Source organism: Kryptolebias marmoratus, linkage group LG4 (genome assembly GCF_001649575.2).
Source record: "Kryptolebias marmoratus isolate JLee-2015 linkage group LG4, ASM164957v2, whole genome shotgun sequence".
NCBI classification, from domain to species: Eukaryota; Metazoa; Chordata; class Actinopteri; order Cyprinodontiformes; family Rivulidae; genus Kryptolebias; species Kryptolebias marmoratus.
The window spans coordinates 26,103,679-26,120,624 of record NC_051433.1 but is presented as its reverse complement, the minus strand read 5'-3'; the positions used below and the strand labels follow the sequence as shown (position 1 = coordinate 26,120,624).

The following is a 16,946-nucleotide window of genomic DNA, read 5'->3' as shown; positions in this document are numbered from 1 at the left end:
GGGAGGGGGGGATCCCTTTGCTGGGGGTGGGACATACCCCAACCGTTTCCCCATGATGGTCTGAAGGAACTTCCGGGCAGAGATTTGGCCCAGCACCTTCCTGTAGCTGTTGGTGAAGATGGCGTCAGCGTGGCGCTCGGACCTAGAACCAGAACAGTTCACATCAGTATAGTTAATGAGCAGCAGGATTTTATAGCTCTCTAGGGAGAGTTACTGTGAAAACAAACAAACAAACAGGTGTAAGGTTAATCTGTAATCTAACCATAGATGCTACAGGGCCAGTGTTTACTATCAATAGTTGAGACTTAAAGGTAATTTCTGATTATTATCACTTGCCACCATGAAAGGAGGGTGGTCCTTCAATTGCCTGTTTTTGTTTGTCTGTTAGCAAAATATCTTGTGAACCAGGAGAGGATTTTTAATGAAACTTTCAGGACTAAAGCAGTCAATGTACATCTACAGCTGATTATCTTTTGTTGTCAATCCGATTCAAGATGGCTGACAAAGCCAACTGACCTTACAAAAGACAAAAATGGCTACAACTCAGTCAGTTTTACAGATCTTAATCTAAAGCTTGGTGTGTTTGTAGCTGAGCATCATCTCCAATACATACAATGAGCGCTAACAGATGCACAAGATCTGTTTTTGAAACATTGCCATTAACTGTTACATTCAATTCTGTCTGTTAGCAAAATATCTTGTGAAGCACTAGACAGATTTTGATAAAACTGTCAGAAACTTATCACTGAATGTACATCTACAGCTGATTAACTTTTGGAGTAAACCCAGTCCAAGATAATTACTACAGCCAAGTGACTTTAGAAAACACCAAAATGGTTATAATTCACTTAATTTCACAAACATTGAGCTAAAATTTACTATGGTAGTAGCTGAGTGTCCTTCACAACACATACTTTGAGTGCTAACAAATTGGGGGAGATCTTTATTTAAAACTTTGACATGCAAGAAAGCGGACAATAGGGATTTCCTTTAAGGAATGCTACTTTTATTTATCAAAGTTTTCAGATATGTTTCATTGTTTCAAAATACATTTTAAAGTGGTCAAAAATTGTTATATAATTTTACCTTTTTGGACAAGTTGTAAATAATTGGGATGTATTTTACTAAATGAACCTTTACATTAAGCATCACTAAAGAAAACTCCTCTAGGTGGGAGGCAGATGATCCCAGTATGATGGAATTATAGATATATAACTCCTTTTCCACACAAACATACGCACCGCAGCTCTGCTCTGTCCCTCAGAGGACGTGTGTCCTTGTCCAGCTGCACTTCTGGATTCTTTATAGACGATGTCATGAGGATGGATGTGTCCCTCTGTCCAAACCTGTAAAGTATATCATTCTGCATACAAATGCCTTTGAACACACCAGTATGCCACAACAGTAGGTTCAAAAATTCACATTTTTTCCACAAACACAAGTAGTTTTGTTAAAGTTCAGCACTTCTGTAATTATAATAGATGTTAGATGGTAAAAGCCGCCCTTAGATGTTCTTGCCCTTGTAAAATTACCATATTCTGCAGCTCAAGTGCAGGGCAGCGTGATTAAGATGCCGTGTCAATGAAACAATGCCAAATGGTGACGAATCCTGACATCTTGACCCCTCTTTGCATAACAAGTACAGAGGACACAGCCATGACAGGCAAAGTAAGTCATGAAAGGTTCAAAACTACATTTGCATTGTGTATGACCTGGCTAAAAACGTTAAAATAACCTTCAGTTAGTCAGTATTTTCTGGGTTTTTTTAAGCAGTACATCAATTTTTACAAATGTATTTACAAATTTTCAAATGTCTAGTGTCTAAAAATTTTTCTAAGGAATAATAAATCACTTTATGATGTTGTATTTATGTTGCCTTTGCTTTTAATCTATAAAAACAGCCTAGCAGACCAGTCAGAAAATGTTATGAAAACTTTCACATGATTTCTAAAAATCTGAACCAACGGGCATAAAAAGTGCTCTGATTTTTTTTTTTTTTTTTACGGACTTACCTAATGGATGGGTAGAGAGGCGAGCCTGACAAAGACACGACCAGGCAACAAAACAGCAGCAGCGCAGCTTTCCCCATCATCACAGCCGGTCCAGAAGAAGAGTGGACTATCAGAATAAATGACAGGAAAAGAAATTACATTAGGAAAAAAAAAATGCTGAAATCACAGTTTCCCACCACCAGCGTCATCGCACAACAGGAAGATAAAAGAAAGTTGAGGCAGGCAGATGTGTGTGCTGTGATGTGAAATAACAAAGCCTAGCAGTGCTGTTCCTAAATGTATACAATGTGTAGGTGTGTGTGTTTGTATTCACAGAGTTACCTAGTTTTTACGCTCTTTGAGAGTCCCTGCCGTGCCTCTACTCGGAGCCTGCCTCTCTCATCGTTTCTTGCTGCCAGGAAAGACAGGACAAAAGAGACACAGGAGCGGTGCTGCTTGTTCCCCTGCATCCATGGTCAGTTTATACTGAACCTGGACCTCCCAGTCACACCCACATCTCTCATCATCACTCTGCCTCCCTCCCCTCTGAGCTGAGCTGCCCTGGCTTTGGATATGACATATTTAGATTCAAGTTTGCACTGTTGCCACAGTCCAAAATCCCTATTATCCAACTAGAAATCAGCAAAAGATGAGATGTATTTACTTTGACTTTTTTGTTGTAGACAGCACAAATCAGTTTTTATGTATAAAGGCATGTTAAACATGCTTGATCTGGTCTTTAGTAATCAAATGTATTGATTAACTGATCATCATCAGTGTGATCACCTCTATAAAAACTAGAGTTCTGTCATTTTGCTGCTCTGAGGCACACATGTGTGTGCTAACACAATGCCGAGATGGAAAGGCATCAGCAATGACCATTGAGCAGCAACTGTTGCTGTCCATCAAGCTAAAGCACATCGAAAAGTCATTTTCAAACAATTACATCCCCAAATCCAATGAAGTTGGGACATTGTGTAAAAACAGAAGACAATGATTTGCAAATCCTTTTAAACCTTTATTCAATTGGATATAGTACAAAGACAAGATATCTAATGTTCAAATGAAAAAACTTTATTGTTTTTTGCAAATATTCATTCATTTTGAATTTGATGCCTGCAACAAGTTCCAAAACAGCTGGGACAGTGGCATGTCTACCACTGTGTTACATCACCTTTCCTTTTAACAACACTCAGTAAGTGTTTGGGAACTGAGGACACTAATTGTTGAAGCTTTGTAGGTGGGATTCTTTCCCATTCTTGCTTGATGCACACCTTCAGTTGTTGAACAGTAGGGTTTCCCCCAGAAAAGAGGCTCAGCCCAGTGGTAGGTGGCCGATCGCCGGCTGACCATCATTTAGTAAAAAAAATATTAAAGTTGACAGGAAAGTTGAAAATATGGCTATTTATTATGTGATATTGTAAGATATTTGTGTCAAATATTTACACAACTACAGTTTTACAAAAAAGCACTTTTGAAATACTTTTTTTTTTTAACAAAAAAACAATTAAAATAAATACAAATTGTTTGCACCTAATTTGAATCCTAATTTAAGTCACATTTACAAATAAGTTAAATTAACATAAATGGAAAAAAGTGCAAACAATGCACCAATACACGTCTCATGTCAAGACCACTGAATAACAAAATAGAAATAGAAAAATAGACAGACTCTGTACTATACTGTACTGTACTGTGCTTTTTGTGGCACAGGTTGCATGTTGGATCACTACATGTAACAAAACAAAACAGAGCATATCTAATGCTGAATGTAATAGCAACATTTTACTGTTAAACAAGGATAAATTACATCATATTAATATTTTCACTGCAAAACATGCTTACAGTATTCGGTAATGTAAAGCCACTTGCAGAATTTTGGCTCAACTGACCATTGTGGTCTATGAACACTCCTTTTTATCGGCTGCAGCAGTAATCTCCTTCCATGAGTTTTGAACCGTTTGATTATCTTTGTGAGCTCTCATAGAGGAATCATATAAATACTGATACAGGTGAACCAGCTCCGCTAGAGCACTGAAATCATCCATTTTGAATGGAGTGCGTTGCGCGGGCTCCGCGCGAAGATACAAAAATTGGGAGGTGCACGACCACACACAGAGCGGGGTCTTCGCGCAGGGACGGGGACAGCGCGATTGCATCACTGTTGGCACGCGCACCCTTGCGCGGTGATCAACACGCGATGACCTCACGGTGGAGGCGCAGGTGGAAAAAAATGTGTATAAAAAACTATGTATTTTACAATAAACAAACAAACTTAGCCTGGCGGCGGCGCGGGGAAAGCCTGGTGGACCGCCAGGCCTATAATACACTGGGGGAAACCCTGAACAGTCCAGGCTCTCCGTTGTCATATTTTGCGCTTCATAATGCGTCACATATTTTCAATGGCAGACAGGTCTGAACTGCAGGTAGGCCAGTCTAGTACCCACACTCTTTTACTCTGAAGCCACGCTGTTGGAACACGTGCAGAATGTGGCTTGGCATTGTCTTGCTGAAATAAACAGAGATGTCCCTGAAAAAGACGTCGCTTGGATGGCAGCAAATGTTGCTCCAAAACCTTTATGTACCTTTCAGCATTAATGGTGCCTTCACAAATGTTCGAGTTACTCATGCCATGGGCACTAATACACCCCCATATCATCAGAGAGGTTGGCTTTTGAACTTTGCGCTGATAACAATCCAGACAGTCCTTTTCCTCTTTGGCTCAGAGGACACAACGTCCATGATTTCCCAAAACACTTTGAAATGTGGACTTGTCAGACCACATTTTCCACTTTGCATCAGTCCATCTCAGATGAGCTCGGGCTCAGAGAAGCTGGCAGCGTTTCTGAGTGTTGTTGATATATGGCTTTCTCTTTGCATGGTAGAGTTTTAACTTGCACTTGTAGATGTAGAGATGAACTGTGTTCACTGACAATGGTTTTCTGAAGTGTTCCTGAGCCTATGTGGTAATATCTGTTACAAAATGATGTTGGTTTTTAATGCAGTGCTGCCTGAAGGGTCAAAGGTCATGGGCATTCAATGTTGGTTTTCTACCTTGTTGCTTACTTGCAGAGATTTGTCAAGATTCTCTGAATCTTTTGATGATATTATGGACTGTAGATGATGAAATTCCTTGCAGTTGTACATTGAGAAACGTTGTTCTTAAACTGTTGGACTTTTTGCTCACACAGTTGTTCACAAAGTGGTGAACCTCGCCTTATTCTTGCTTGTGAACGACTGAGCCTTCCGGGGATGTTCCCTTTATACCTAATCATGACACTCACTTCATTCAATTTATTTGGCAATAAACTAAATCTCAAAGCAAATGTAACAATCATTGTTATAAGAGTTCAAATTCAGAATTTAGAGTTTACATTACCAGACAGTAATAAAATAAAAATAATGAATGATTATTATTTTACAAAAAACTATAGTAATATTAAACACAACATATTAAGGGTTTCTACAATCATCATTCATGTAAATCTGCATGCATCTGCAGATCTGATGAATGAAAGGATGACTGTGCTTTTAAAACAATGGACACTATGGCGAAAAAGGCAAACATTAAATTGATAAAATTTTACTACTTAAATTATCATAATATATTTCTATTAGCAGGTGTGTTTTTAATTTTACATTTTAATTATTTAACACATATTGCATACAGATTATAAAAATATCAAACAACTGTTAAAAAGAAACTTGCCTCTGAGCTTTAAATGTAATTATTTTGGTACCAGCTGAAATACCAATACCTTACTTGTCGTGCGGAATGGTGTATTTTAGTCGGATGTTCCGATCGGATCATAAACACAGACGGACAGAGTTTACATGAAGCACACGGGGAGGATCTACTAGCCTTGTTCAGTTTACATCTTGCTCCTCACTGGTCAGATTCGTAAACTACCAGTTTTGTTTTGTTGTCATCCTTAGAGTATACCCCTGCATTGAGATTTTGACATAATCGCAAATACAAGTTTTAAAATAATTTTGTTTTATAGACCACAACGAGATAGAACCATATCTGCCTCTCTGTTGTGTGCCCTTAATCATCGCTAAAATAATTCCCCCAGAAGTTGTTTATGCGTGGTTGTAAATTATAGTCAAACGTTTTGCTTCATGATCTAAACCAACTTGAATTTTGCAATTTTATTTTTTTATTTTTGAATTGTTAAATGGGTCTGGAACAGCTAGAATCTTTGCAGGCTGATACTTCGCTTGATGTCAAACATCTTTGGCTCTCCCTACCTCATGACGTCGAATGACATTTACTCTTCGTTGCTTGCGTTTGTGTTGATTGGATTTTATGTTTTATCGTACAAGAGCTTTATTAGAGTTCCCAGTTTCAAACAGTACTAAAAACTGGACAATTGAAGTAAATGTGTGAATATCTGGAGTTTTACAGGAAACCTCTGAGCCGTAGTAGCTAAGCTAGCATGAGAACTCTGAAGTCCTTAAGCGTCCCCAAACACTGGCTCCGTATTCCCAGACTTACTTTTAACGTCCCAACCAGCTCAAGTCAAAAGAGGACAGCTGTATCCGACAGCTTCAAGACCCGGCTAGCATGCGGTCCAAGTTTGAAAGATTTTGCTAAAGGAGTTTCTGCGCCTCTGCCTGTAGCTGGAGAACAGATTGAAGAACATGGGTATCTTTCTGGAGACTTGGAGATGGGGAACTCCAGGAAAGGTCGGTGTGCATTGCCCAGAGCTAGCTGCAAAGTTAAATGTAAAAATACTTATGTGTGTTCCTGCCTCGTTGCAGTGTATTTTGAAACCTATGGATGTCAGATGAATGTAAACGACACAGAGATAGCCTGGTCCATTCTTCAGAAGAAGGGCTATCAGCGCACAGCTTCTTTAAGTGAGGTACAGCTGAACTTGGCTTGTTTCAATCATAGGTTTTAAAGTCTAACACCACAAGGTAACCTGGGGTCGTTTTGTGTTTGCAGGCAGATGTTGTCCTTCTGGTAACCTGTTCCATAAGGTCAGCTCATTCAACGAACTTCACAGTCCACCCCTATCAGTCGTACAACTTAATTACCTGTAAATTGTTTCTCAACAGAGAAAAGGCCGAACAAACAATTTGGAACAGATTGCAACAACTTACAGCTATGAAGAAGAAACGATTAGCAACAAACTCATCAATAAAAATTGGCGTTTTGGGTAAGATAATGCGGACGCGTGCGTGTCTCATTAGGATTATAACAGTACAGTAATGAATGTGTCTCTTCAGGCTGCATGGCAGAGAGGCTGAAGACAAAGCTTTTAGAAAAGGAGAAGCTGGTGGATGTCCTTGCTGGTCCAGATGCTTACCGGGACCTTCCTCGCCTTTTAACCGTAGCCGACGGAGGCCAACAAGCCAGCAACGTTCTGCTGTCTCTAGAGGAGACCTACGCCGACGTCATGCCTGTTCACCGTGCTCCGCAGGGTCACAGCGCCTTTGTGTAAGTTCTTTGCAGGGTTTTGCGACTTCGCAGGGCGCTCATCACCCTGCACACGTCTTTCTAACTGTGCAAGTTTCTGTGGCGTGCCGGCAGGTCCATCATGCGTGGCTGTGACAACATGTGCAGTTATTGCATCGTTCCCTTCACCAGAGGCAGAGAGAGGAGTCGACCGGCCAGCTCCATCCTCGAGGAAGTTCGTATGCTCTCTGACCAGGTACGTCATCATCCAACACTTGGGCCAGCAAGGCACTGTCTCACTGCTCCATTTAAAAGTTTGATATTAAAGTGTTTGTCTCACAGAAAAAAGCAAAGTACGTGTATATGAAATGCACAAGGCAAAATACAAAATCACAAATTATTTTATTCTTAAAAATATCTTCTCTACAAAGTCATGCAGTTCCTGGTGAAATATACAAAATAATGACCATTAAGCTGTTTCTTTTATTGTAGAAAAGCTTAAAAAAATCCCACAAAACTATTTTATTTAGATAAATTGTAACTGTAATCTTGTAACGGTTGATTTTTAAATTTTTAATTAAATGGACTAGAGGTAAAATGTGGAAATAGTATTTCAAAAATAAAATGAAAATGGTGTAAATAAAGTTCTTTTGAGATTAAAAGGAGTATAAAAACCAAACCATTATTAATTATTGCAAAGATTTATGTTTTTATAGTGACTTTATTCTTCCAAATTGGTTGGAATAATTAATTAATTGTAATAAGAAAACGCTTGTAGCACACAGACTGTAACTTGCATCTGAAGGTGCACACAACCTGTATTAAATTAAAATTTCTAGCGATTGATGCAGCAGTATGAGTTTTCCAGGAGAACAGTGATGATAAAGTAAGCCTCAGATGATTTGAGAGCTTCTGTTTGAGGCTCTTATTGTGAAGGACTGAAGGAAGTTCTGCTGTTGTGAGTGACGACGCTGTGGCAATAATAAACACTGGTTTTAGAAAAAGTGTCCCCATAACCCTCGGCTACAACAATAAACCCCAGAACAAACGGAGTACTGTCGAGTTCAGGAACACAATGTTTGTGTCTTCAGGCTCAGTCTTGAAACACTGTTTTGTCTTTGTCCTCATCATTTCAACTTTATTATCAAAACAAAAAAAAAATGCCAAAAAATAAATCCTTTCATCAACTTTTTTTTTTCCCTTCTTAGTGGCACACTATCATAAAAAAAGACATTGGTTACCACAGTTTTAATATTTTTTGTGTTATGGCTTACAAAATCTGAATAGATTATACTATAACTATGATTTTCTACGAAAACACAAGTGAAAAAAAACAACCTTCCATAGTGCTGATTGCATATATTATTGTCAAGAGTAATAGATAGATCTGTAAAAGTGCTATTTAAAATGTGCAGCTCCATTAACTTAAATTCACATCGTTATATATATTTTTTTAAACTATGTTTTTGCAGTCTAACTACTTCTTCATACATTGTTCTGTATTCATATATCAAAGCATTCAGCTCATTCATGAGATGGGTACTTGGAATTTTTTTTACTTTTGGTTTTTGTAATGTTTGTATTTTTCAAAACTTTTCACTTTATTAACAAAGATTTTCCTCATAAAAATACACTCTTCAATTCCATCAAAAATTCTTTGAAATCTGCTTCTGTTTTTTATTTTCTTTAACTGCTTTTAGCTAACCTTTTGCTACATTTAGCTTTTAGCTAGCATTTTGATACCTGCAGCTTTTTGCTACTTTTGGTTTTTTAGCGAGTGCTCTGCCTCTTTGAGCTTTAACAACTCAGTTTCAGCTTCTTCAGCAAAGTCAATCAGCGCTCAGCGTTCACACTGCTTTTTCACAGAAATTACTATTTCTCTAGTTCCAGTTTCTGCTCTCAGGCCTGTAGCTGCTGCTCAGTGTTTTGTGGTTTGATTTAGTAAATTGGTGGAGTATTCCTTTGATTTCTCAGAGAGGAATTCATGCATGTTGTCTGCCGTGTGTGTATGTGTGTGTCAGGGAGTGAAGGAGGTGACATTGCTGGGTCAGAATGTGAACAGCTATCGGGACACATCCGAAGTACAGTTCTGCGGCTCAGAGCAGACCAAGCTGAGCCGTGGCTTTAACACCATCTACCAGGCCAAACAAGGGGGTCTGCGCTTCTCCGACCTGCTGGACAGAGTGTCACGTGTTGATCTTGACATGAGGATCAGATTCACTTCTCCTCACCCAAAGGATTTCCCTGATGAGGTGCAGTACGCGGGCGTGGGTGTTACTGTAAATGTGTGAACGTCTTCATGCTCTGTTTGTTTGGTTGTGTAAGACTGAAAAACAAGTAATTTACAAATAAATCCCAGTCTCTGTGGTGCTAATGATGCCACTTGGTTTATATTTAAGGAGTCCTGACCCGGTTGGTGTGTTGTTGTTTCCAGGTTTTGCATCTGATTGCAGAGCGAAGGAACGTTTGTAAGCAGATCCACCTTCCAGCCCAAAGTGGAAGCAGCCAGGTCCTCAAAGCCATGCGCCGTGGGTAAGAGACTATTATTCACAATGATTTGTGCCAACGACATGCGTTGACAAATGTTTTAAAATACAAATTTTTGTTCTGACATTGTGTGTTTTCCTTAACTGTTCAGTTATACCAGGGAAGCCTACCTTGATCTTGTAAGGAACATCAGGCAAATCATCCCAGGTAGGCAAGTAAAATCCTCTTTCATGCATAGTGGTCACTGCAGTGGACAGCTCTTTCAAAGCCATTTTCTTGTATATGTATGGGTTTTTATGTGCATAGACCACTAAAGTAGACACTATTGCATCATGCAATACATTGCCATCTATTAAAAAGTCTCAGTATGTATGCTGTCCACCTGAGGAACACACAGAAAAGTTCATAAATAAATACTTTTTTTTTTTTTTTTTACAAAAACTTTTTTATTCACTAAGAAAAATAAAAACACTGGCTGGCTGAAGTTATCATAACTCATGCTGTCATCTGCCTTTACAGAACATTTTCATTAGGCAAGTTTTTATTACATTTTCCAGAACTACACAATTTCAGACATTTTTCACTTGTTAATCAGAAATCACAAGTGTGCAACATTGTACTTCTCTTCTGCTTGACTGACACAAGTTTGAGTTACTTGTTTTTTCTCTGTGACATATTATTACAAGTATGTGTAGTCTTACTTGAGTCTGTAATAGAACCCAAAGGTAATTAAGACAATTGTTTTTGTCTGTGCGGGCAGAGAAAGTGAGAGAAGAGGAAACAGTAGGTCAGTGTAGCAGAGTATGGCCCGGTCCCAATACTCTCACTACACCCTACGCCCCTCTATGAGGCGTGTACTCAGTCAAAGTGTACAGAAGGGTTTGTGTGCACAGGTCACAAGCATGCAAAAATTGGAGAATTGGGACAGTACAGGTTACGTTATCGACTTGCGCCTTTGCGTCATAACCGCGGCATCCAACATGGCAGGGCCGGTTGCTGTTTTGGTATTTTAAGAAGGTGCCAGTATAATTTTAAAAGTAGAGTTTAAGTATTTTTACTTTCCAAAGTCAATGCAGGAGATGGTTGGCTGTTCAATTGTATTTTGTTATGACTTGTTGAATATGGAGCAAAGTTTGATAGTATTTACACCTGTACAGCGGAGTGAAACAAGAATTTTTTCAATACTTTACATTTAAAAACATGTTTTGTGACAGATGCAGCTTCCTCTTTCACCACTGCCAAATTTCTGCCTTTTAATTCAAAAGTGTGACAAAAAGACAAAAACACGAAGTCTGTAAGGGTGCAAATACTTTCTCACAACTGAATTTTACCTCAAGCTTCCAGTCACGTTCAATTTGTGATCAAGTCTGGGAGGACTTTGTTTTTCTTTTTAGGTGAATTTTGAACCCCTCTGTACAGTTGACTTAAAAGCGTTCATGTGTACGTGTCAGATGTGAGCCTCAGCAGTGACTTCATCTCAGGCTTCTGTTGCGAGACGGAGGACGACCATCAGCAGACTCTCTCACTGATCAGAGAGGTGGGCTACAACGTGGGATTCCTTTTTGCCTACAGTATGCGAAAGGTGACGTCCTCTTAAATGTCATAACACAAAAAACAAGCAGTTTTTTTTTTTTTTTTTTTTGCTGCAGAGCTGTTAAAGACATGCTTTTTATGTTGACCACATTTAGAAGACCCACGCCTTCCACTGGCTACAGGACGACGTGCCAGCAGCTGTGAAACAGAGGAGACTGGAGGAGTGCATCAATGTGTTCAGAGAGGAAGCGGCCAGGATCAACGCCGCTCTGATTGGCAGTACACAGCTGGTGCTGGTAGAGGGAGTAAGTACACTACTGCATTGGGACGACAATGACAATGTTGTCAAACTAGCAACATAACTGTTCCCTTACTCAAATCTAATATTAAATTTACAAAAACACACAACAAATTCCACCAGGCCATTATTTATTAAAGAAAACTTAGCCCAAAATATAAAAAAACCCAAGTGTAGCCCTGATCCAGCAGCTTGAACAACCTCCTTTAGCAGCATCAGTGCTCAGTAATAGTTTTCTGTAGGACTTTATCAGACTGTCACATTGTTGTGGAGAAATTTTGGCCCACTCTTCTTTCCAGCATTGCTTCAGCTCATTGAGTTGTGCAGACATTTGTTTCTGCTCAACTCTCTTAAGGTTCACTCCAGCTTTTCAATCAGGTTGAGGTTTGGACTTTGATTAGACCGTTGCAGCACCTTGATTCTTTGCTCTTTGAGCCGTTCTGTTGTAGATTAGCTGCTGTCTTTGGGATAATTGTTCTGTTGCTCAGTTTGGTCAAAGCTTCAGCTGTCGGCATACTGCCTCACTTTGAACTCAAGAATAATTTGGTTTGCAGGTGAGTTCTGGACTTGAGTGAAAGTCTCGGAAAGTAATTATTGGCTGTACATCTACAACCGATTAACCTTTGAACTCAACCCAGTGTTTGACAGTTTGTATGGTGTTTGTGGTGATGTGCTGGGCTTGTTCTTTGCTGAACATGGTGCTGTGCATTATGGGTAAACTTGGAGCCAGCCGGTGTCCATGAAAGTAATATTTCACTGGGCTTCGACTGTTGGAGACTAGTTTGCGATTCAAAATTGCGCAGGAAATAGGGAAATTTTCAGCTGCGGTCTCACTGAATTCTGAGTTTGTGGGACCTTCAACCTGTGAGGCCGGGGTTTGAAAATCAAGGCTTGTTGTTCTGTCCACAAGAATATTTTCCACATACTTTCTCTGTTTTAATGTTCTGCTTTCCCATCTTTATTGTTGGTATAGATTACAATAAATCACCTAAGTGTACATTTTGTTCAACTGATTTAAAAAAGTAGATGTTTTAAAGAAGATATGGAAGTAAAAGTCACGATTAGAGTCTAAAAGCTGAAATGTTTAATGCTGAGTTAGATCTTTTCTGAGTTTTAGCCTCCTCTGATTTTCCTTAAGTCTGTCAGGTTTAGTTTGTTGGGGATCCTAATGATGAACTTCTTTTTATTTGAAATTTATTAAAAAAGGATTTGCTCATTGCTAGTTATTTTGGACCTTTGACCTTATCTAAAAATCAAATTTGGACCTTTCTAAATATAGTGTGAGAACCCCTGGCATATGCAGAGAACCGTTTTATAGCTACTAACACCGGATGAGTGTTTGTGGAAATGAAACCATTGAAGAGCACTTTGTATGAACAAGATAAGGTTAAAAGGGGGTAAATATTGTAAGTGTAGATGCTCTGTATGTGTGAATGTTTCCCATATGGAGGGGGACACTCCTCTGTTGTTTTAAACCAAGTTTTTTTTTAAAGACAAACGGGATCAAATGTCCCAGTTTCTGTTTTCTGTTCACATTCATCATAGGTCATGACTACAGATGGACATGAGGTACTCTGCACTCTGTTCAGCCGCACTGAATTGAGGGTGATGGAGATATAAACTTCATTATTTCCTTTAGAAGTAAAGAAATTGAAATAGTAATTTTATAGCATGGCTCATCGTGTGCAAAACCAGCAGTTCGGTACCAGTCCCGGGTTACTTTGACCTGTTACCAGGCAACACTGTTCAACTCCTGGTTTCCATTTTTATTAAGGAAAGTAAAAGATCTGCTGAGGACCTGTGTGGGAGAACAGACGGCAACATCAAAGTGATTTTCTCTAAAGACGACGTTCAGCGCACCATATGCAGCTCTGCACCAATCAGTGCTGGACACTATGTGCTGGTCAAGGTAGGGTGAGATTCAGACCTACACCCAGTGGATACATTTTTAATCACAAGCACCCTTAATAAGTCTTTAAAAAACAGTTGGATTTTTATGGCCGATGCTAATATCGCCCGCTGGGAAAACCAAAATGCAGACAATGATGTGTTTGCCCGTATCTGTGTGTGTGTGTGTGTGTGTTTCATGAACCACTGGACAAATTTTATTGAAACATTCAGGAAATAAACATTGAGTGTCCATCTACAACTGATTAACTTTGAAAGCCAACCCAATTGAAGATGGCTGACAAAGCTACTTTACCTTAGAAAGTACAGAAAAGGGCTATAATTCACTCAGTTTAGACTTAAATATTAATGTGGTAGTATCCGAGTCATTCACAACACACACACTCTGAGCGTGACAATTTGCAATATTGCCTGAGATCGCACATTACATTATTTTCAAGGTTTGACTAAAACGACTACAGCTCTGTCATTTCTCAACATAAGACATAAGACCTAATAAAGAGGCCGATGAGTGTGTGTTGATGGTTTCCACACAGCTGCATGAAACAGTCTGTGGTTAAAGTGACCCCTCTATCCCCCACATGTCTCAGCTTGCTGCAATATGTTTACCTTGAACAGCTTTTGACACCAGGTGGAGCTCCTCTGTTAACACTCAGCAGTAGCTGTTTCAGACACACACACACACTTTGCTCTACTTCCCATATTTCTAATCAGTAAACTCTCAGTTTAGGTTTCATCACCAACTGAACACTCAGGCTGATTAGAAGTGGTAAAAATCTCACTGTTTGTCCAGATTGATGCGCTGTTCACCAAAACTTTATGTGAAATAGTTATATTTCCATGATGCACTACAGTATAAACTACAAAATCTATATATTCGGATCTCTTCATCAAATTATTAATAAATTTAATATATTTTACCATATAGATATTTTTGAATGGTCAGATTTACTGGAATGCCTGTCAGACTTTAAGAATTAGTTTAAAGAAAACCTATCTTCAAAAAACCTCTGATGTCTGATCAGTGCCCCTGACAGTATGGGTCCATTAATCAGGTTTGTGGCTGTATAAGTCAAGTATAAGTTATATAAGTATAAGTATAAGTTTTTTATATTGTATTGACTGTGGGAATTCCTTTAAAAGCGTCTGAAGCTGTTTTTTATTCAGAGTTAAGATTTTAGTTAAGATTTTTATGCTGATTTGTTTTTGAAAATGTCTTCCTACTATCTTTTTTATGTATAGTGTTTTGTGTTACAATGTAACACACTTTGCAATTTCTATCTAGCAAAAGTGATAAATAAAGTAAAGGTCTAGCATTTCCTGAATAAATGCATATCACCCACCAGCATTCATGTCAGAGTTTTAAACTAAGATTATTTTATATCGATACAGGACAAAGTTATAACTGTTTTGGACAAATCTTGTAAGTGATGTTGTGTGCAATCTCTGCAAATTGTAAAATCTTGCCAGATGTATAGCTATTTTTGTGCTTGCTAAGGTTGATTAGCTATGGCAGCCATTTTGAATTGGGTTGTAATCAGTTTTTGATGTATATCCGATAATTACTTTCTGAAAGATTATTTAAAATCTCCTTAGTGGTTCGTGAAATATTTTGCTAACATTATAGACAAACACCTGCACAGACAATGACATAAACATTATCTGTGCTTCACCTTTGGCAGCGGTTGATAATGAACTTACTATAAAAAGGACAATTTTCTAATAATTTAAAAACAATACCATCTAACAGCCAGTGCTAATATTACTCTAGTAAACCATACAAGTTTTATTAGTCTTGGTTCCATTGTTTTTCTCTGCTGCATTCAGCCGCTCAGTCTCTGATGTCCCGTGTTTCTGGTGCAGATATTATCAGCCAACTCTCAGACCCTGAGAGGCCGAGCTCTCAGCCAGAGCTCCCTGATAGGAGCAGCGACACACAGAGACGCCACATGCTGACCAGCCTGGTGGAAGAGGCTTCAGGAAACTCAGCGAGGATGGACACAAGTGACACCACATGATAGAGAGGAAAAAGTGCACTGGTATTTATTTTCTTGAGTGGATTTTAAAACAAAAAATAACCATTGTCAAAGAAATTATGTTTATGAAAATCTTTTGCTGTAATTAGCTCTGAAAAGTTCAGTCAAACATTTTTATACTGTTACCACCAAGTATATGCATGTTACTGCTAGCATCCTTATATAAAAGAATTTGTTCATAAGAATTGACTGTGACTGATTATTTGTGTGAAACAGAGATGTTTGATTGATGTTTTAGCATTTTAATAGGATTCTTCAGGCCACAGGCAAAAGGTAGCAGATCAGCACATTTACAGAATCAGTCCACGCAGTCAAAAACCTGGAAAATATTTAGCTCAAGTCAGCAGCTAAAAGTGCTGTGATGTGCTTTAGAAGCAGTGGGCTGTTTCTAAAAAGGTGAGCGTAGTAAAGCCTCATGCTGCAAAATGTCTCCTGTCATTAAAGGACAACAATAACACTGTCTTCATCCACAATTTACAGTGCATATTAAAAAACTGGTACCATTTACAGAAAATCAAAAATATATAAAACAACAACTAATAACATCTCAGATTATGAAAATCAAGTTCCTAAATCTTTTCATTGAAATAGCTGAACACGGGTAGTTTTTCGTCCTGTAATCGTGCCTTTAGCGTGGCTTTCTCCAGGAGTTGCACAGTTCAACCTGTGAGCTGAACATCTGTACCGATCAGCATGTAGTCCTGAAAGGAAAAAAAAGGATTATCAGAAATGGGATATTTTCACATCAGCTCTTACAAACATTTTTGACAGTTTAGCAAAAACTATCACATCTCTTACCTTCAGGATTTGAAGTTGGGGGTTCACAAGCTGTATCTTTCCTAAGGCAGGAAGTGGGTACCCCTTAGCAAGTTGAACTGTGAAAGGAAATTGATCAATTTAGGTCAAACAATTACAAAAGTATACAGCTATAGACACAAGTTGACTGTAAGTCATGAAAACAAGTTGCACAGATGTACTGAGTACAGATTAAAGACTTTTAAAACATCCGTTCGTGTGTTATAAAATGCTAGCTGCCATTCAGACCTGATTTCCTGATTTCATCTGAATGACCCACAAGACTTCTGGACAAAAGCCTCCTTTGGACAGATGTTACCAAAGTAATGCCTAACCAAAACCACATATACAGGTGCTGGTCATAAAATTAGAATATCATGAAAAAGTAGATTGATTTCAGTAATTCCATTTAAAAAGTGAAACTTGTATATTATATTCATACATTACATACAAACTCATATTTCAAATGTTTATTTCATTTAATTTTGATGATT

At 38.6% G+C, this 16,946-nt stretch overlaps 3 protein-coding genes across 3 annotated transcripts in view; 1 reads left to right on the top strand and 2 right to left on the bottom strand.

Annotated features, from left to right (window-relative positions):
- ghrh (growth hormone releasing hormone) overlaps positions 1–2,448 on the bottom strand; it is a 2,938-nt gene extending 490 nt beyond the window's left edge. The window contains exons 1-4 of the mRNA XM_017441143.3: positions 2,334–2,448; positions 2,013–2,118; positions 1,242–1,346; positions 38–142 (exon numbers count right to left, since the gene is read on the bottom strand). Of these exons, the coding sequence (XP_017296632.1) occupies positions 38–142; positions 1,242–1,346; positions 2,013–2,092 (290 nt within the window). The 5' untranslated portion in view covers positions 2,093–2,118; positions 2,334–2,448. The remainder of the gene's footprint in view (positions 1–37; positions 143–1,241; positions 1,347–2,012; positions 2,119–2,333) is intronic.
- Positions 2,449–5,817: 3,369 nt separating this feature from the next.
- Positions 5,818–15,831, top strand: cdk5rap1 (CDK5 regulatory subunit associated protein 1). The gene is made up of 13 exons (XM_017441144.3): positions 5,818–6,680; positions 6,756–6,859; positions 6,943–6,977; positions 7,056–7,156; positions 7,227–7,437; positions 7,531–7,651; positions 9,417–9,647; positions 9,830–9,927; positions 10,034–10,089; positions 11,334–11,464; positions 11,571–11,720; positions 13,488–13,622; positions 15,485–15,831. The coding sequence occupies exons 1-13, from the start codon at positions 6,431–6,433 to the stop codon at positions 15,575–15,577; spliced, it is 1,716 nt and encodes a 571-aa protein (XP_017296633.1). The 5' UTR covers positions 5,818–6,430; the 3' UTR covers positions 15,578–15,831.
- A 52-nt stretch (positions 15,832–15,883) lies between these two features.
- The window catches only part of LOC108251007 (bactericidal permeability-increasing protein), a 10,732-nt gene continuing 9,669 nt past the window's right edge, over positions 15,884–16,946 (bottom strand). Inside the window, exons 14-15 of the mRNA XM_017441145.3 lie at positions 16,456–16,532; positions 15,884–16,358 (exon numbers count right to left, since the gene is read on the bottom strand). Coding sequence (XP_017296634.1) covers positions 16,317–16,358; positions 16,456–16,532 — 119 coding nt within the window. The 3' untranslated portion in view covers positions 15,884–16,316. The remainder of the gene's footprint in view (positions 16,359–16,455; positions 16,533–16,946) is intronic.